Genomic DNA, 19262 nt, shown 5'->3' on the forward strand with positions numbered 1-19262 from the left:
TCCCAAAAGTACTTTTACGGACGCCTGTTTCGATGGGCCCAAAAAAATAGAGCTGAAAGGGCTCCAGCTATAAGGCCCAAGACAATTACTATCATTTTTTTCTTTTTCATGCTATAAATTCACTGTAGAAGAGCGCCCGTGAAAGATCGCAGCCTTGGTGCTCTTGCTCCAGGATGGATGGATCAATGGTCGATAGAGCCTGGGCGGTGTACAGTATGAAATGAAAATGAATGAAAAACTGGGGGGGGGGGGGTCATGCCTGTTTCTCTCGGTTTTATTTGGCGATATTGACTTGTAACGGTATTCATTACTATTTTTTTTATCAGTATTATAATAAATATTGATTTTGTTTTTTAATGTAGTTAGGGCTTCTTATGCACAAGATGGAAGTGTGAACAGGTGTATGTTCCTTGATGTACAGAATGCTTCAGAAAGAATCATCCAAGTTCAAAATGATTCTTCACTTGAAATTGACCATCAATAATATTGTTCATAAAACGTAGACATAAAACCCTCCACATATTACTTATGTTGTGTTTTTAATTAAAAAATACATATATATATAATTGTGAAATCGGGTGATTCTCTTATGTGAGTGACCCTGTACAAGTATTAGCGCGATATATTGATCATTTGTACAAATAAGATATGGTAAAGTGTTACATTTGTAATGATACATGGTATAGTTCAGAATTTTTGAGGTGAAATTTCTGTAGCGACGTGAATGAAAGGGACACAGAGTAAGAGTTTGTGAGAGAAGGAAAGAAAACCATCACAAAAAGTGAAACTCTTTCTTTTCCTCAAAAAACCATCAAGTAGTAGATTGTGCGATGAAGTAACAGATGGAAGAGAAACAGATGGGCTGTGGTGGTGGTGGTGGAAATGCCAATAGACATTTGTGTGAGAAAATAAAGAGGATGGGGGTAGTTTTGACGGTTTGTGTCGGACAAAGACAGTTTATTACCTTTCTTTACCCTACCACCCCTCGTCACGTCGCACCCCGGCCACATTTCGCATGCGAGTTCAAGTTTTGTGACGTCACAGTGCCAGTTTCTAATTGGCTGCGCTGTTATAACGCTGTACATCTAGGAGCACATCACTTTTTTCTTACTCTTCACTCCTGTACTAGACCCTTACTAGACTTCAGTCCCGATAGAAAGTCCCCCCCCCCCCCCTCTGATTTAGAGCCAACCACGATTATCACCAGAAATTTTTAGTGAACAAATCTGCCACACATGGGATTTACTGTAGGATTATTGAGACATTTAATTAAATTTAAAACTTTTAAATTTAATTTTAAATAATTAAAATTCAATTCAATTAATCTAGTCCTGTCAAACATAGAAGTTTCACTTCTATCGGGCGAGATTCTCACGCAGATTCATTTTTTATTTACGTTGCGGAAAATAAAAACAAATTTCTTACCTGGATGTTTTTATTTATTTTTTTTGGGGGGGGGGGGGGTTTCGAGACCCTCACACTGGAAACCACTGCTGCTGCATATGCATTAAAAAATTTTGTGATTGTAAGACACTCTAGTCTCGTTGCAGCCAAATGATTAGCAGATCAGACCTCGGTTCAACATGCGTCCGACGATTCGAACTTGTGTAATTCTTTTGTGACTTATTAACAACGATCACATTTCATTGTTAGCAATTATTAGGTTTGGGATACGCAGAATACACCACCTCGCACACATTATTCTCGGAATTTACACTTACACAACTTATACAAACGTTTTAACAGCTGTCTGATGCGAAGATGAATTTTGAAAGAAAATTCAACTACCTCTACGGGGAACCGAACCCTCATCCTCTCGTATGCCGGGCAAGTGCGCTTACTATACTTCAAAACTCTAATAGTTTTCCAATTTAAATAGAACTGTTACTTTTTTTTGGTGTTTGAAACAAGGTCACCGGATTCCAAAACTGCTCTTCCTTCAGACAGAGCGGCGGGGCCATGATTTGGTAAGATGAATTCCGAAACTTAGAAATGAGGACACATGCGGAGATCACTCCTACCGCTCCCTCTCTCCGTATCCACCTATTTTCTAGAATCCTGCCAACCTCCCTCTTCTAGGAGGACACGTGTAAAGATTAAGGCCGCGAAACCCCTAGGGGAGGTTTGGGCTTCCACATCCTACAGTGAGGCTTTTTCGCAGGCCTATAGGGTCAATTTTTCACGGGCTATTGGGCCCTATAGTGAATTTATAGCGTGAAAAACAAATAATTATATGAACAGTTCCGGGCCAACGGGCCTTGTCAGCCGCTGCCGTCTTCACGCATGGGCTCATCCGGGCACAGTCGGTGGGCCTCAAGTGAAGGGGGTGGCCCTCATATATGTGGTTACAAAATTTTCTAGAGTAAGTGTATTGTGGTGAAGTGGTGAAAAGAGGTAATTTTTGTCAGGTGAAAAGGCCTCAGAAAAACTGTTTTGCTCGGGGAAGGGGGTTACGGACATGATACTTTCTTTCTTTCTTTTTTAACTGAGCGTAACTCCGGTCTATCGCCATGGGCAATTTACTACCGACTGAGTTGTGCCTGATAGTATAAACAACTATCAGTCTGAGTGCGTATATAGTGTTGTATGTGAATTTTTAGTGGTGCCATCTAATATTACAAATTCTGAGTGTTCTGAGTGAAGTGTGATGTTTAAATATTTGTACTGCTGCGGGCCTGTTGCTCTCTGTGGCGAGACCTTTTAATGGGGAGATCGGCTCGCATTCGCAAATTGAAGTTGTGAACCATAGAAAAAAAACTTCAACCGGCCATGACACTGTTAAGATGTTCCTACTGTCAGTCCCACCATTAGGGTGGTTTATACTGGTGGATTGGGAGAGACACTTGATGACCCAGGAATAAGTTTCAGTGATCAATAAATTCAGAAATTAGTGATTATACGAATCTGGGGGGGGGGGAGAAGAACAATCGCGATCCCAAGAATGATCCCGGGATGGGGGTGGCGCTTTTCCCACCAAGACCCGAATAATCTGTGAGAAATTGGACACGATACAACGAACATGATAAATGGCCCTCTCCCATATTGCTCTGGATCCGTACCTGACGCAGAGGACCGCAACTAGATGCGTGATCAAGCATGCATTTTGGCATCCCTCGCCCTGTAATGTTTAAAGAAAGGTTGGAGTGGGGGAGTTTGTGCCCTCTGGTCCGGCACTCGGGACACTAGACCCGTGTGCTCCCTACTAATTGTGACTATAGGCGGTGATATTGGAAGGGGGGACCCTCTCCCCCAGTCAATGACGGAGCCGGTAGCCGGTATACGCATATATATTGATCGGCATAATCATCATCATCATCATCATCGTGCCGCGCCCCCCCCAGCCTTTTATGCCTATCTCCGCCTATGGCTGCAGTCCTGCTGACACCACCCCAAGCTTAAAGCTTGGAAGCTGAATTAATAGTAGACACTCGTATTAAAGTCGGTAGAAAGTACGACACTCACCTGCTTTGACGTGGACATCTCTGCTGACGACTCGTCCGACGACGTTGCTTGCGACACACTTGTAGACGTTGTCGTGCAGATCCTGCCTGAATATGTCCGGCGAGAAGGGACTGAAGACAAGGCTCCCGTCCGGCCTGACGTGCCTCAGGCCTTCGCTGGCGTCCGTGAGCGGAGTGTTGCCGTCCCTGTACATCCAAGTGACGAAAGGAGGAGGGATCCCGGTCGCCGAGCAGAGGATGACGGACCCGCTGCTGTTCATGAACTCGACCCGGTTCGGTGGCTCCCTCACGAAACGCGGTCCCTGATTCTTCTCCGTCGTCGGTATTACGACTGAAAAGAACAAACAAGTCATGTTGAGTGTGCATTATGACATTACCTTCAGTGTTTCTGGAATTTTCGTGCTATGTCTCACCTGATAAAGGTGACTATGGAGGCGGATTTGTGTGGTTTTACCGCCTTCTCCAATTCTAGTCTAATTTACTTGACCGCTCATTCCTCAAATTCGCCACTTTGCTGTACCATAGCTCGCTAGGACCATGCCCCTTTGAATACGCATCTGTCTTAAAGTCAGTGTTTCAGTCGCTCACTGATCTGATCTTTCACTCTATGGTCCGCTCTTTTGATAATCTAAACCAGTGATTCCCAACGTGGGCGTTAACGCCCCCTTGGGGGCAATGGTAAGTGTCAGGGGGGGGGGGTGGTAGAAGCTACTGGTATAAGGGTATAACATAGGATCTTATGGGTTAGATTGTGTTGGGGGGCGATGAGAGGAAAAAAATTTCTGAAGAAGGGGGCGATGAGACAAAAAAGGTTGGGAAACTATGATCTAAACGCTTGCCAGCCGTTCTATTTGGTCATTCATATGCTTGTACATGCTCTAGGTAACAGATTTGGTCGTTGAGTCACTCTTTTGGTCACTCATAGATATCATCCCTCACTTTTTAGGTCACTCTTTTGGCCACTTATAGATCTCATCCCTCACTTTTTAGGTCACTCTTTTGGTCACTCACATGCTTCACTGTTTTGCCGTCTGTGGGCTGTTAAACCAGACATACACCTCGTCTATATTCCTCTGCGGAACCTCTAACGAATTGGTACATGTTGGAATGTGTGTGTACGTGAGTAAATCTTCTCCGTGAAGTTTGTTTCTATGTAATGCTTGTTATGTATAGTAATATATACATAACTATACATAAGTTTTCAAGTTTATATTCAAGTTTTCTAATTATGCATAAAGTGTAATGATTGGCTAATATGCCGGCGCAGGCTTGACTCTGCGGCGAGACTTTTTAACGGGGAGATCGACTCCCATTTGCGCCTCAAAGTTGAGAACCGTCGTCTGTGGGCTACGCATATTTTGCCTTCTCCTTATTTTCTTGAACCCCCCCCCCCCCCCCCCACACACACACACTAATTTCTACTACCGGTTATTAGGGCCACAACTACATGGTGGGGGAACGGAAGTGAATTGAATCTTGGAGCTTCAGTGTAGCCTCAGGCAAACTTTATCAGATGTAGAAAGACTTCATGAGAGTTTGTCGGAGTCGGAAAAGAACTCAAGTCAGCTTTTTTTTATATATCTACTATAATCTTTTTTTTAATTTAACATAATATAAGAACAATTACATGTTTGAAGTAAAGCGACGGAAGAGCGTCCTATCAGTACCGCGTGGTCTAGCCAAAAGTGCCAACTCCTCGTGTTGCCAGATTCATCTCTCTTTTTGTCTCTTCCTGGCACTACTGAATCTACTATTTGTTGTTTCTAGGCCGCACTAGATATACACCACAACTTCAAATTGGCTTCGGTGCACTGCGATCAACGGTACAGTCCCGGCACGGAACCAGACGGGGAGGGAATATTGCCTCTTACCTATACTCTGTAGTGATATTATTACATATCAACAAAATAATCAGCAGATGGGGTTAGTCATCCACGATTGACGGCGAATGAGGTGATTCAAAACTCAACGTACAAACTTTTAAGGGTAGAAAACACTAAAACAAAACAGAATCACACAGGAATGTATGACCCGAAACCCCAACCTGATCAGCTGGAGGATAAAAGAAGATGCAGAAATGAATAAATTAAGGCAATAATAAATTAAAAGAATAAATTAAGCTAATAATGGGTGGAAAAACTCTTCATTTAGCGAGAAAGCGTGCATAACTGTGGATGGTATGAACTTTGAGCGCTTGTTCTGAAACTTGACGTGTACACGTCAATAATGGGGGGAAAGAGTTCCCCCCCCTCCATTATTGGCTTGTCATTTCTGCATCTTCGTTTAACCTCTAGCTGATCAGGTTGGTGTTTCCGGTCATACATTCCTATGTCATTCTGTTTTGTGTGTTTTCTACCTCCCCTAAAAGTTTGTACGTTGAGTTTTGAATCACCCTGTACATATGCAGAGTTGAACTTGTTCAATTCGAAGTCCAAAGTTACGGGCATAAAAAATCAAATTATCCAATTAATCTATCCTGGATCTGTAAAATGACTACAAATTGCAACGTAATCACCAGCATTCACATAAGATAATAATTATCAATTATTAAAATTTTACCAATTGCGAAACTGCTCCTCAAATTCTAATTTATAATTGTAATATAATTGATCGTAGATGCTATATTATTCCACTGTTCTGGAATCAACATCACTGCAGAATTTCTTGACCATATTTAGACTGATTTGCAGAAACAGTTCATGCTCATCCGTTATGGGACTGTTTCCCATATTTTACGTATCATTCTTACGCTATCGACGAAATATGCTTTCATTACTTCCATTAAGCCTTTAAGTGGCAATTACAAATCACGAACCCCCCCCCCCCCAAATTGCCATATATTTTTTAATGAAGCAGGCGTTCTTCTGATTTTTAGCAGGGGAAAACTAAGGGGTATAGGGGGGGAAAGTTTTCCATTGAGAAATAATTTTTATAAAATATCTGGGCTTGTGTCAATGCCCAGATAAAGGGCTTTTATGAAGACGAGGTATCTAGTGATTGCCGCTTAAAGGATTAACGTGCATTCATACTTTCATCTGAACTTTCTGATAGTTTTGGTACTCTTATTGACGACAAAAAGATTCAGATTTTGAATTTTACACCTTGATCCTATAGGTTGAAAAGCATAATCGGTATTAAAATCTCGATGCACTGCAGCAGAACAATGCTAAAATGAGCATTAAATTATCCAAAAAAAGGGGAAAAAAAGTAGGGAAAAACTCTTTCAAATTTTTATTTGTCTTTAAAAATTTGTTGTTTAACAAGTTGATCAAGAAAATCGAAATCCGGTTTCTTCTTTTCTTGTAGAATTTTTCCAAAACTAAATTTGCTCCTACAAAAATCGTGATTATTTCCCCCCCCCCCCCCAATTCCGAATTATCCAAAAAAATTCGAAAAAGTTTGAATTAAACAAGAAATTTCAACATTAAATTAGGTACAAAACTCACGGGGGAGTTCGCATTATCTGGAAATTCGAATTAACAAAGTTCTACTGCACATGTGTATTACTTAACAATAGAGAGTAGAGACTTCGAGTTGCGTCCGAGTTCGATTGCATTGTAAATAGTTGACAGCCCTTCAATAGTAATTTTAATAGCAATAAATGAGTAATAAACCTTCTAATTATTTAATTAAATTATGTAATGTGGTGAATCCTTTCACTATAAGCCGAAAGAATGAAGAAAATTGGCCTATCCCGTAAAATACGGCATGATACAACACCCCTCTCGAGACATCGCCCGGAATCTACACCTAGTACATTCCTCCGATACACCGCTTAATTGGGCCCATCTATTATTATTGTGCCATTTAATTTGCAGCACAAGCGAGCTGAAGCCTAAATCGGTATCCTATGATATGCGACAATCGAACGCAACTCGCCCCCATAAAACAAACGAAATGGGGGAAATTGGTCTGTCCAGTAAAATAAGGAATAATACAATTAGTTTCCCCACCCCTCTCCTCCCGACACATCGCTTTGGATTCACGCATGGTCTTTTCAAGATGGTGAAATGTCCTATGGCATACATGTTGAACCCATGGCCCACAGAAGCGTATTTGCAGAGGGACTTGAAGGGCCATACACAGTATATATGTTACTCAGCAGAATCATTCCTGACATTTCAATTGAAAATTGGTACACTATTTTCCCACTTTTATGCCCGCAATAAATTCAAGTACACCTATGAGAGATCTCACAATTTCTTATAAAGATCCAATTTTAGATCGGCACATTCTCATGGATGAACTTGATTATAATCTTTGAAAACTCAAGCAAAATAAGGCGCCTGGACACGATAATGTTAAAAATGAATTTTTAATACAATTGCCAGAAAATGTTAAATTTCTTTTGTTAGTTCTTTTTAATAAAATATTGTCAACTGATATTGGCGCATGGTCAAAATTAATTCTCAACCCCATTTTTAGAAAGGGTGACGTTCATTTCGTATCAAATTATCGCGCAATTTATCTGGTTTGCTGTACGTGCAAACTCTTCACATCCATCCTAAACCAGTGATTTAACCTCTGGTTAAGTGAAAATAATATCTTTAGTGATTATCAAGCAGGATTTAGGGAGGGTTTTAGCTGCATTGGTCATGTTTTCACTTTGAATTCTGTAATTCAATTGCAATTTTCGTAAAAGAGACAAACTTTATACCGCTTTCATTGATCTCAGTCGTGCTTTCGATTCTGTAAATTATAGCATTTTATGGGAGAAATTACTTCAGTATGGAATTAGTCCCGGGTTCATTTCAACTGTAAAAACTTCTATGATAAAGCAAAAGCATATGTTTAACGAGGAGTTTTCACCAAGTTTTCCTATAAAATCTGCTGTATTGCAGGGAGAGATCTTAAGCCCTAATCTGTTTTCCATATATATCAATGATGCAGTTTCATTATTGGAAAATTCGGGTATTCCCGGCATAAGTGCGGATTCTACTACTGAAGTACATATCCCGCTTTATGCAGATGATATGGTCCTGGCTGATACGAAGCAAAATCTACAGCGAAAAATCAATTTAGTTTTCAATTTTTTTGAAAGTATTGAATTAGAAGTTAATTTGAAATAGTTGCCCCCTTTCCTAAAAATGGCAAAATGACCAAATCAGATCGATGGTTTTGGAAAAATCAAGAAATATAGAAGTGTCCAAATAATATACTTATATCTAAGTGTGCCTTTTTCTTCTCCTGGTTCTTTCTCCATAGCTGCTTATTTTTTTTATTAATAAAGCAAAATATGCTTTCTTAACTCTTTAACACCTTTGTTAATTAAAACTAAACGAAATAACCTTGGAACTCATTTGAAATTGTTTAACTCACTTGTTCCATCAGTATTATTGTAGAGTGCTGGAATTTGGAGTCACGGGTATCTTGATGAAATCGAAAAGGTCCATTTAACTTTTTTAAAGAGAATTTTCAGATTGAGATCAAACACACCTGGTTATATAATGCGATATGAAACTGGACGAGCAACTCTGAAACGATCAGTAATAAAACTAATTCTAAAATTATGGGTTCGCAATCTCAATCTTGACCAGTGTTTCCCAAAGTGGGCGATGGAATGGTCCAAGGGGGCGATAGAACCTACTGATTTAACATAGGATCCTATGGGTTTACTTGAGTTGGGGAGCGATGAGAGGAAAAAATTTCAGATGAAGGGGGCGATGGAACAAAAAGTTTGGGAGACTATGATCTTGACGATAACGGGCTAACTAAAAAGTATTTTATTGCCCTTAAAAATCAGAAAAATAACAATACCACTTTTGACTGGGTTTATCAAGTTGAACATATTTTATATAGCCGAGTATGGCTACGCTTACATTGTCTATTTACCGAAATCAAACGCGTACTATTCCTTTCATTTTAAATCATATTGCAACTTGCGATTATCATGAAGATTATAACCATATTCTAGACTCAACATACTTCCCACATTATAAACATTCAATTGTTTTCCTTTTTACGCGAGCCATATTTAAATTTACCATTTATGGTCATTCGCACATTTTGGTGAAATTACATTTTGTTATAATAGCGAAGAAATGTGTTCGTTTTGTAATTCTGTACTCAATGGCAATATTGTGCATATTGTCCCCTTTTCCCATGTTTATCGCGATACATGTATTTTGCCACACTGTGAATTTATTGATTACAATGAAAATGGATTTTTACAATTATTAACTCATCGAATAGAAATTTTATATTAGTATGTACACATTTTTTTCAACAATGTCTGTTTACTCTTATTTGAAGTTGATATGTAAAAATTTATTCCCTCCCCCCTTTCGTTTCATTTTATCTTTTTTTTAACAAGTACGATTATTATGATTTCTGGAATTATGATGTACTTTTTTTTGTGTAATCACATGGTTTTTTGCCAATCTTGGTAATGGGCCAATGACCTATATGCAAATAAATATTATTATTATCATATACAGGGTGTCCATAATTAAAAGACCCTACTTTAAAGTAGCCTACAGGCGAAACCAGTCATCAGAAATATGTGAAATTTTGTGGAAGATTTCACGAAGTGATGGGAATTTGTTTCAGGGAAGGGGGAGATTAGTCGCCACTAGAGGACGTTTCATTAAGAAATGGCACATTTAGGTAAACGTTTACAATTTTAACAGTTGTTACTGCAACAAAACATGTTCCACATGATGGCCATCATTTTCAGATACCATGTGAAATCGCAAGATGGCATGTTCCACAACTGACCGGAGTATGTGCGGGGAAATGTTCAGGTAAAGTTCTTAGATTGTCACGACTTACCAGAAAATGCCCTCAAAGCCAAAAATCGCATGGATTAAGGTCCGGGGATCATAGATTAGGGAGGTGCCGGCTGATGACACGTTCCTCTGTAAAATGCATTTTAAGAATATTCTTAACACACTGCAATGTGTGGAGGAGCTCCGTATTGCATAAAGATTGCGTCTGCAAGGCAGTGACGTGCTTGCAGAGCCGGAACAATTTCGTTCTGTAACAGCAATGCATATCGCTTCCCGGTGATCGAACATGTCACTGGACCTGTGTAACGTAACTCCTCGTAGAAGTAGGGATCGAGAATAAATGACGCAGTAAATCCACACCATACCGTCACTTTTGGTGAATGCAACGGAACCTCTAAGATAGCATGCGGATTTTCTGGTTCCCAAATTTGGCAGTTGTGAGTACTAACTGTACCATCCAAGTGAAAATGCGCTTCGTCTGTCCAGAGAATATTCCAAGGCCATTCTGAATCGATCTCAACGCGAGCTAGAAACTGCAGCGAGAACCGGAGTCGAGCGTCATAATCATGTGGAAGCAACCACTGCACGAGTAAATGTTTGTACGGATAATATCGGAGGATATTCCGCATGATCTTATGGACAGGTCAACGTGGCCTATCCAACGCCTGTGCTAGGATTGCAATGTTTCTAGGATTTATAACAACTGCTGCGTGACATCACATAAATTTACATGTTTACTACAGGTGTGAAAAGTGAAACGCCCTCTGGTGGTGATATGTGTAACTAATTTCCCCCCACTGAAACAAATTCTCATCACTTCATGAAGTCCTCCACAAAATTTCACACTTTCCTGATGACTGGTTTCTCCGTAGGCTACTTTAAAATAGGGACTTTTAATTATGGACGCTCTGTATATGTTACTGCCAAAGCCCGAAGTGCAGCCAATTCGCGACTGGGCCAGCCACTTTGCGAATTTGCCAAGGGTTTTGGCTAAAGTCCGAATCGCAGAAATGATCCTGACTATGGCCGGCCATTTCGCGGAGTTCTCTGGCCAAAGCTCGATGTACTGATGTAAGACTGCCCGGTAGGAGTCAAATCAGTGTTTTTAATCGCCAACGTGTGATACATGTCTATATATAGCAGCTGCATTGGATTAGCTCCACCTGACGAGAAAAAAAAAGTGAAATTTGAGAGAAAAACTATAAAAATAATCATGCAAATATATAGTTATTTCTGCCGAATTTTGGAAGAAAAAATGATTACCGCATCGTGACTGCGATTCCATGGGTTGACATAACTAACGTTATCGTGAAAAAATACGCCACAACTTGACGAATGATCCTGGCTCGTGTCTATCGGACTTTGTTTATCGCCAGGGATCACCGGCCACTTCTCGAACTGGCTGGACGGACATTGGCTGGGTCAATATTAAACGAAATCGGCCAATTCACTAATTGACCAATTTCGGGCTTTGGCAGTAACATGCAGCTGAGTCTTTTTTTTCCTCAGATACACCGGATTTCGTCGATTATCCTTTAGTTTAGTACCTAGTTTCCCAATCTTTTTTGTCCGATCGCCCCCCAACGCGATCTAACCCATAGGATCCTATGTTATACCATAGCTTCTACCACCCCCCTGGAACTTTCCATCTCCCCCAAGGGGGCGTTAACGCCCACGTTGGGAATCACTGGCTTAGTACATAGTTTCCCAACCTTTTTTGTCCCATCGCCCCTCTTCTTAATAAATTTTTTTCTCCTATCGCCCCCAACGCAATCTAACCCATAGGATCCTATGTTAAACCTGTAGCTTCTACCGCCCCCCTGGGACATTCCATCGCCCCCAAGGGGGCGTTAACGCCCACGTTGGGATTCACTGGTTTAGTACATTTGTCACTGTACAAAAACATCTATAGCTACTCGAACGGAAAGCGATTCGCTCGTTCCAACATGTCGGTTTAGGAGTGTGTGCGGTGTTTACATTATTTATTCATACTTCGCATCCGTGTCATTTTACACGGTAGGTGTTCGTAAAATCTCATTTATTCATGGGCCATCCGCACACAATGAGACGAGAACTACTAATTATGCATTCACGAAAATCTTCTGCATCCCGGATATCCTCTTAAGACTGACGGCGCGAGAGAATAACTACGGCTCCCATAAAATTCATCGAAAATTCCTTATAAGTTATAATATGCAAATAACGGGATTGTGTTTCGTTTTTCGTGAAGTGAGGGGGAGCCACTTCCAGCCTTACGACAAAAATTCGTTCGGGGAGCAGTTATAATGAGATAGACATTTTTGTTATATTACGTCCATTAGCTTTTAACCAGAGACAAGGAATAACGAAAAAGTAATAACAATTCCTCGGAGATTATCGGATAATTTTCGCGATAACAGCGGGGTCTTCGAACGGGTTCCGAGAGAAAAAAAACCACCATCGAGGGTTTCGTTTTCCCGACCGTTCTAATCCGCGAAAGATGCAAAGAATCCTGGGATCGATCGGCTTATCGATACCGTATTTTTACGGGGGAGAAGTTTTTAATTGAACATTGGTTGTGGATTGAGGATCGATCCCAGTGCCGTTTGATAATTACGAGGAGATTGGCTTCCGAGTTCCATTATCGTGCGGGTATCGTTATTGTTTCGTGAAGTCCAGGGTTCGATTCCCGTGGCTGTACGGTAATTGGTCGGCTTTCCACGTACCAGCCGCCCCTTTCCTTTAAAAAAATAAATTTTATGGTGGTGTGTTCAGAGTTTTGGCGCCATTTTCTCATTCCAGTCTAATATTCTTGACCACTCATTCCTCAAATTAGCCACCCCTCCGAACTTCCCATCCTGAGTTAAGTCCTCTCTCCTTCCTGTAACCAAGCCTCTGTCTCTAAATCACTCTTTTGGTCACTCAATGACCTTTTACTCCTGAACCTCATGGTCACTCTTTTAGTCATTCACATTCTTGCACAAACAGTCTAGTCGCTCACGGGTGTAAGCATGCCAATTTGGAATCTGGCTGCCAGCACTAACCGAGCACTTTTCTCATGAACATACACACACATTTTCCCTAATAAAAATAACCCGACACAATTCGAGTAAAACTTCAATTTTTCTGTCCTGATGTAGGGTTACCAAGTTCGAAAACTGAGAAAGAAGAACCGCTGCGCACTTACTCTTTATGACGTAATTTTCCTAAATTTTCGCAGCAGATGGCACCACAAAAAATATACATTGAATTTGTTTGAATACCTTTTTTTGTTGTTTCTGAATGGAATAGGCAAAATTCCCTCCTCTTCAGGACATGGCATTAGATGTTGGTGAGCATGCAACAGTATTCTCAAAATTGGATGCTGCGGTCGCCTATTTCCCCCTACTTGCATCCGTGCTTCAGGATAATATGAAAAAGACAGTCCGGAAAAAAAACCACCTCTGGAAGAAGAAAACCGCAACATTCATTTTAAGAATACCATTGTTTGCAACATCTAATACCGCGTACTGAAGGTGGGGAGAAAGAGAGAGAGGGGCCAGCCTTATCCTAATGGTGACAGACATCAGGATCACTGGCGTTCAGGAGAGGCACAAACAAACACTCATCGGCGAGTATAACGTTCTTGATTACAATGTACATGGCATGAAATATTCATGGCTTTATTTCTCTGCCTGAAGTTATTATGTTCTGGAACTTTCTACGTCGGGAAAACAATTGCTATCGGTAAAAAGTCATCATTCCGATCACCATCATCATAATATTGCAACAAATTCGATATTCTTCTTCAATAAATTCTCCGAAGGAAGACGCTTCATGAAGTACGAGGTTTGTTCAAAAGTATCCGACCAGGATTTTTCGTGCGTATGGGTAAGCACATAGTGCACGCGTGTTTCCGATCCAGGTAGTGGGCGTGGTTTATTGTCCAGGGTGCACCATTTTTATGTCGTTTTTCGGCTGCTGCTGCACTATTCATGTTTTTTTCACTCATCAAACCGGCGGGAGTGGAAAAAAGCGGAAAAGAAAAATGCTGACGTAAAGAAAAAGAAAGCATTTTTGATTCCAGAGTTGTTGCACCATCATGTATTATAGCCGCACCAGTAAAATGTGTGAGACAAACCCGGGGAAAACTCACACATTTGTACACGCCATAAGTACTTATAATCATTTAAGCGCGAGCTCAAACAATCGTGCGGGTGAAATACTTAACAAACATTCATGTTTTCAAACACTTCCCGGTCATAAAGGGATAATTGGCAAAACACGGGCAATTTAGTCGCTAACATTTTACACTGTGGGCATTGCATTCCCTTTCATCTTCAAAAACACTGTTTATTTGGTTGCGTTCCCAGACACATCAAAAATGAGTTTATTCTGTAAATTATTTCATCAAATCATTATTCATAGTTTGAATTTCTCTCACAAATGAAACATTTGTTCCAATTTGTTTTTTCAATTATTATTTTGACAAGATAGTCAATTTGCAAAACCAATTGGCAGAAAAAATAAAAAAAACAATTTGCCCGTGTGTAAAATTTTATGAGAAATTTGTGTGTTTGAAAAAGTGTGGTGACAACCACGATACCCGGATGCTGATGACATTTGCATTTTTATGGGTTTTTTTTTCACTGTTAGAGCATTTTTTTTTTTTTTTTGACAGTAAGAAAAGATTGAGGAAATTATACGAATACTGATTGCATTGAGCACTTATGAAAAAAATACGCTTGAATTTTTCTTGGAAAATAAAATAAAAGATGCTTTTGGCTTCCTGAACATAGGCATGGGGTTTTCCCGGGAAGAGGGGGAATTATTTTTCGTTTTTCACTGGGAAAAAAACCCTGTTCCCCTTCCCCTTAGTTAAACAGTCATGGCCCCCCCCCCCCCCAGATCTAGGAACAGGTCCCTCCGATCAGATTCTTCGCGGGTCTCTCAATACTGAATTTCTTGTGAAAAAACAAAATAAAAGATAAGAATCGTCTCGGGCCCTCGAGTCGGAGCCCCGTCAGCTCCAACCTTGTGGGGGGCCATAACACCACTGTTTATTAGAAAAATTGTTATTTTTAATGAAACCTAAACGAGAGAGAAAAAATTTCCAACGTATTTCAAAAATCAACACATGATTTTGATGGTGTCAAAACTTTTTCTTTCGATATTTGAACAAAACCGGGTTTTCAAGAGAAGTTTGTTTTATTATTTTTGATGGCAGTTTTTAAAGTCATTTTTCAAGATTTTTAGACCAAGAATTTCAGGGTTTTGTTGATAACATAGTAAATTATTTTCATATTTAGTAGCTTTACGCGCGCTGTTGGAGAACGAGAATAGCTCGAATAATTATCACAAATTTGATTTAACGACTTGTACAATATTAATTTTAATTTGATAATTTAGTTTTACCTTGTTTGAGGCCCGCGGGCCAGTTCTTGGCTACCCCTGCCATAAAGTATGAAATAGGGGGAGAGAGAGATAAATCTCGAATTTTTATTATATCTCGCCCTCTTGTTCAGCAAACTCGCCTCAGGAAATGTTCAGTTAAATAGGTGCAGTGGAACCTGCCTTAACGGACACTCCCCGTTAGCGGACACCTCCCGTTAACTGTAACGGACACTTTTCTGATCCCCGATCCCGTGAAATAAGGCTTGATTGTATTTCACTCTTGATAGCGGACAGTAAATCAAGCGAACTCTAATTTTTTTTCCAAACTCTGAATTGCGAATTTTTGTTCGTAAAACGAGAATTTATCATATTCAACGGTGATTATATGTATAATCCTAAACTCGTATATCGGTAAATAGAGTAATCCATCAATTGATTACTTGATTAACTGAACATAACTATGGTCTATGGTGGTGATTCCGAATGGTAATGTTAGTTTTGTTTGCACACGTTGATACGCGTGAAGAAAGCCAACATGACTGATGATGTTGCTACGAACGTTTATTTCTCTCTTCTTTACACTTATTTAATTTTTAGGGCAAAATATGTGCAGCGCACGTATTATGCACGGGTAAACATAATTAATTGATTTAATGAAGAGAGAGAAGAAAAATGTTTTACATTTTTCCGTATTTATCAGACTTTATTTGGGAATTACGCATAATAGCCGGTAAAAATAGTGAATGTAGTGAAATTTAATACAACTTTCTTTATATCGAGACGATTGATGATTATGCATAACCACTGGTGTATCTCTTTTACACACAGTATAACATATAGGAATCATTCGCGACAGAAGCCAAACGTCGTATAAATATAAAGTCGTATAAACGGGGTCTTACTATATATCGCATCTCCCCAATAGCGGACACCCCCGTTAGTGGACAAAAGTTTTTGTCCCATGGGTGTCTGTTATCGAAAAGTTCTACCGTAATAATAATTAAGTTAATATAATCACTTTTTATTCGTTAATTAATAATGTTTATAGTTAATAATCAATCTATGACATGATGTCGCTCTGCACTTGTTAATGCAAGATATACAGAAAACTGGATGCTGTGAAGATATTTATTATTTGAGGTGTTGATTTTGATCAACATCTCAAATAATAAATATCTTCACAGCATCCAGTTTTTAAATTATTAGATAGGGCCGAGACCTACATTTTCATAGATATTATAGAGAGGCTGGGTTCAAATGCTCACTTTCTGCAGCAGGACTTTTAAGCTAGGTTTTTTTGTGGGGAGGAAGGGGGGGGGGGGGACTTTGCTGAGATTTTTCATGCTTTCAGACACCACTATAGTGAATTTGTAGAGTGAAAAATCAAAAAATGATGTGAATCGTCCTGAGCCCTGTTAGCCTCACCCTGAGGGGGGTCCCTATTAATGTCATTATCAGCGAGTGCGCAAACGAACGCAACTTCATTCCCTGGGGAAACCCCAGATGTGCTACAAAAATAATAGAATTAATTTTGTTAACCCACCTATTTTAAAACTTTGAAATTTTCACTGACCGAAAACAGCTCCGGCCATTTTTTTTGGTCCACCTCAAGCTGGTGTTTCAGGACTGAAGGAAAATAAAGGTTAGAAAACAATGATTCATCTTATTCGATGTTTTGTGCTTTATTGTGCGTTACTAAGAAAACTGAAGGGTGTACGTTTTGCCCCTCTCCCTCGCGAAAACACGTGCCCTTAGGCGCTAGGGGTACGTTGCAGCGAAAAGGCAGCGGCCGAATCGATTGAGAAACATCCCTATGGAACCTTGGCGGGAATGCAATTGACCCTCATCCGGCTATGGCTTCTTTATTCTTTCGATCTTACCAGCAGAAGAGGTAGAGATTAATTAGATTAATTATAGCTCAAAGATTCGAGTGCACAAATTTTAGCGAAAGCAAATTTGACAAAAACGACATTAATTAAAAAAATTAAGGATTAATAAAGAAAAAAAAGTGAGGTAACTGGAATTATATTTGCTTGAAGGCTCTTGGGAGGGAGGGGCGATCGCCCCATCACCTATTGTTTGAAGGCTCTTAGGGGGGGGAGCGATTGCCCCCATCGCCCCTCCCTGGATCCGCCACTGGTGTATTTACTAATAAAGTAGTCGGAAACGTTTTTTTTAATTATATTATTATCATTATGTTATATTACTATTAAATTATATATTATTGTGTGAATATTACTCGCGCAGGCAGTCATGACAAAATAAAAGCGAAATCGTTAATGAACCCTGGTGTTTAGGGGCCGTTCAAGTATTACGTAAGCAAAGTTTTAGCCATTTTTGACCCTTCCCCCCCCCCCCGTCAGCAAAATTTCGTCATCCGCTCTGCTCCTCTGAATCCTAACTCATATTTTCATAAAGGGTGGTTGATGACGTAAGCATTATCCAAACCCCCCCTCCCCCTTGTCATCAAAAGTCAGCAAATTGGAACCCCCCCCATAGATGATGACGTAATACTTGAACGGCCCCTTAGCGATAAGTTGCCACACGTAACAGCCGGAGAAGCACACTTCAAATCCGAAGAAAAGTAACCCCTTTCACATATTGCGCATGCGCAAGAAATGGATCGAAAAACATTCTTTGGTGACTAAAGTCTTATGACACTAACGATTACCTTCACGGTGGAAGACGAGCATCTTACCACTGCACTACTCGGGTGCTGTTGAATGAGAGAGTGAGTGGATGAGTCAACGTATGAGTAAGCGATCGAGTTATCGGGTGAGTGGGTGGGTGAGTTATTAAGTGAGTGAAGGCGTGATCACGCGTATGAGTAACTCACTCGCTCGTCTATTCACCCGCTCACTTACTTGCTCATCTGTTCACTAACTCGCTCATTCACTTAATCATTGCTCACCTTCATACTCACTCGGTCATTTTCTAACCAGTTCACTCGCATGCTCATTCACTAACTCTCTCTCACTCATTCATTTGCTCCACTCACTCATTTACTCACTCACCAACTCCCAGACTCACTTGATCAATCACTCATTTACTCACTCATCAACTCCCAGACCCACTTGATCAATCACTCATTTGCTCACTGATTCACTCATCTACTCATCCACTCACTCACTGTCGATGAATATTTTGTCTGTGAATTTTCCAAACACGGTACATGTACACGTGTCGTGTATGTTATGTATTCAAAGGGGTGCTGCCAATCTATCTTCCGAATCGGAAGTGAGAAACTAGCAAAGTAAGTTGATAAGTTGCATGGGGGGAGTCATCTCAATAATGGTTGCGGGTCTGCTGCTTTTCTGTAACGAGGGCTTGGAAACCATCAAGGGTTTCAAATAGGATTTCAAAAAAGTTCCGGTTCCGCGGAAACGAATCAAATATATAAATAGACTCATTAAATTCTATTAAAAACAGTGATTTTTTTTTTGGCAACCCTCCGATAAACATTGATTATGATTAATGATGTCTTTATTGCCGTCATTAAAGAAACGGGATACACCAAAGAAAAGTTCGTTTTTGATGGCGGATAGGGGGTCGGGCTAATAGAGATGGATGAACCTCTCATACGAGAGAAGAAGAAGAAAAAGGAAAGAAAGATGGCGGCACACATCTTCATGAATATAAAAGAGTCAGTCCCTCGGAGAATTCATTGCAGAATTTGTTGCCCATACAAGATACAATATCATGATGATGATCGGAATGATGA

At 40.1% G+C, this 19262-nt stretch overlaps 1 protein-coding gene across 1 annotated transcript in view; it reads right to left on the minus strand.

Annotated features, from left to right (window-relative positions):
- LOC149070936 (cell adhesion molecule Dscam1-like) overlaps positions 1-19262 on the minus strand; it is an 80570-nt gene that overhangs the window by 43937 nt on the left and 17371 nt on the right. The window contains exon 2 of the mRNA XM_089248593.1: positions 3463-3792. Within this exon, the coding sequence (XP_089104719.1) occupies positions 3463-3792 (330 nt within the window). The remainder of the gene's footprint in view (positions 1-3462; positions 3793-19262) is intronic.

The sequence above is a fragment of the Pholcus phalangioides genome, unplaced genomic scaffold (assembly GCF_987345545.1).
Source record: "Pholcus phalangioides strain wild (caught in Gottingen) unplaced genomic scaffold, Ppha-v1.0 ptg000020l_1, whole genome shotgun sequence".
In the NCBI taxonomy this organism is placed as follows: Eukaryota; Metazoa; Arthropoda; class Arachnida; order Araneae; family Pholcidae; genus Pholcus; species Pholcus phalangioides.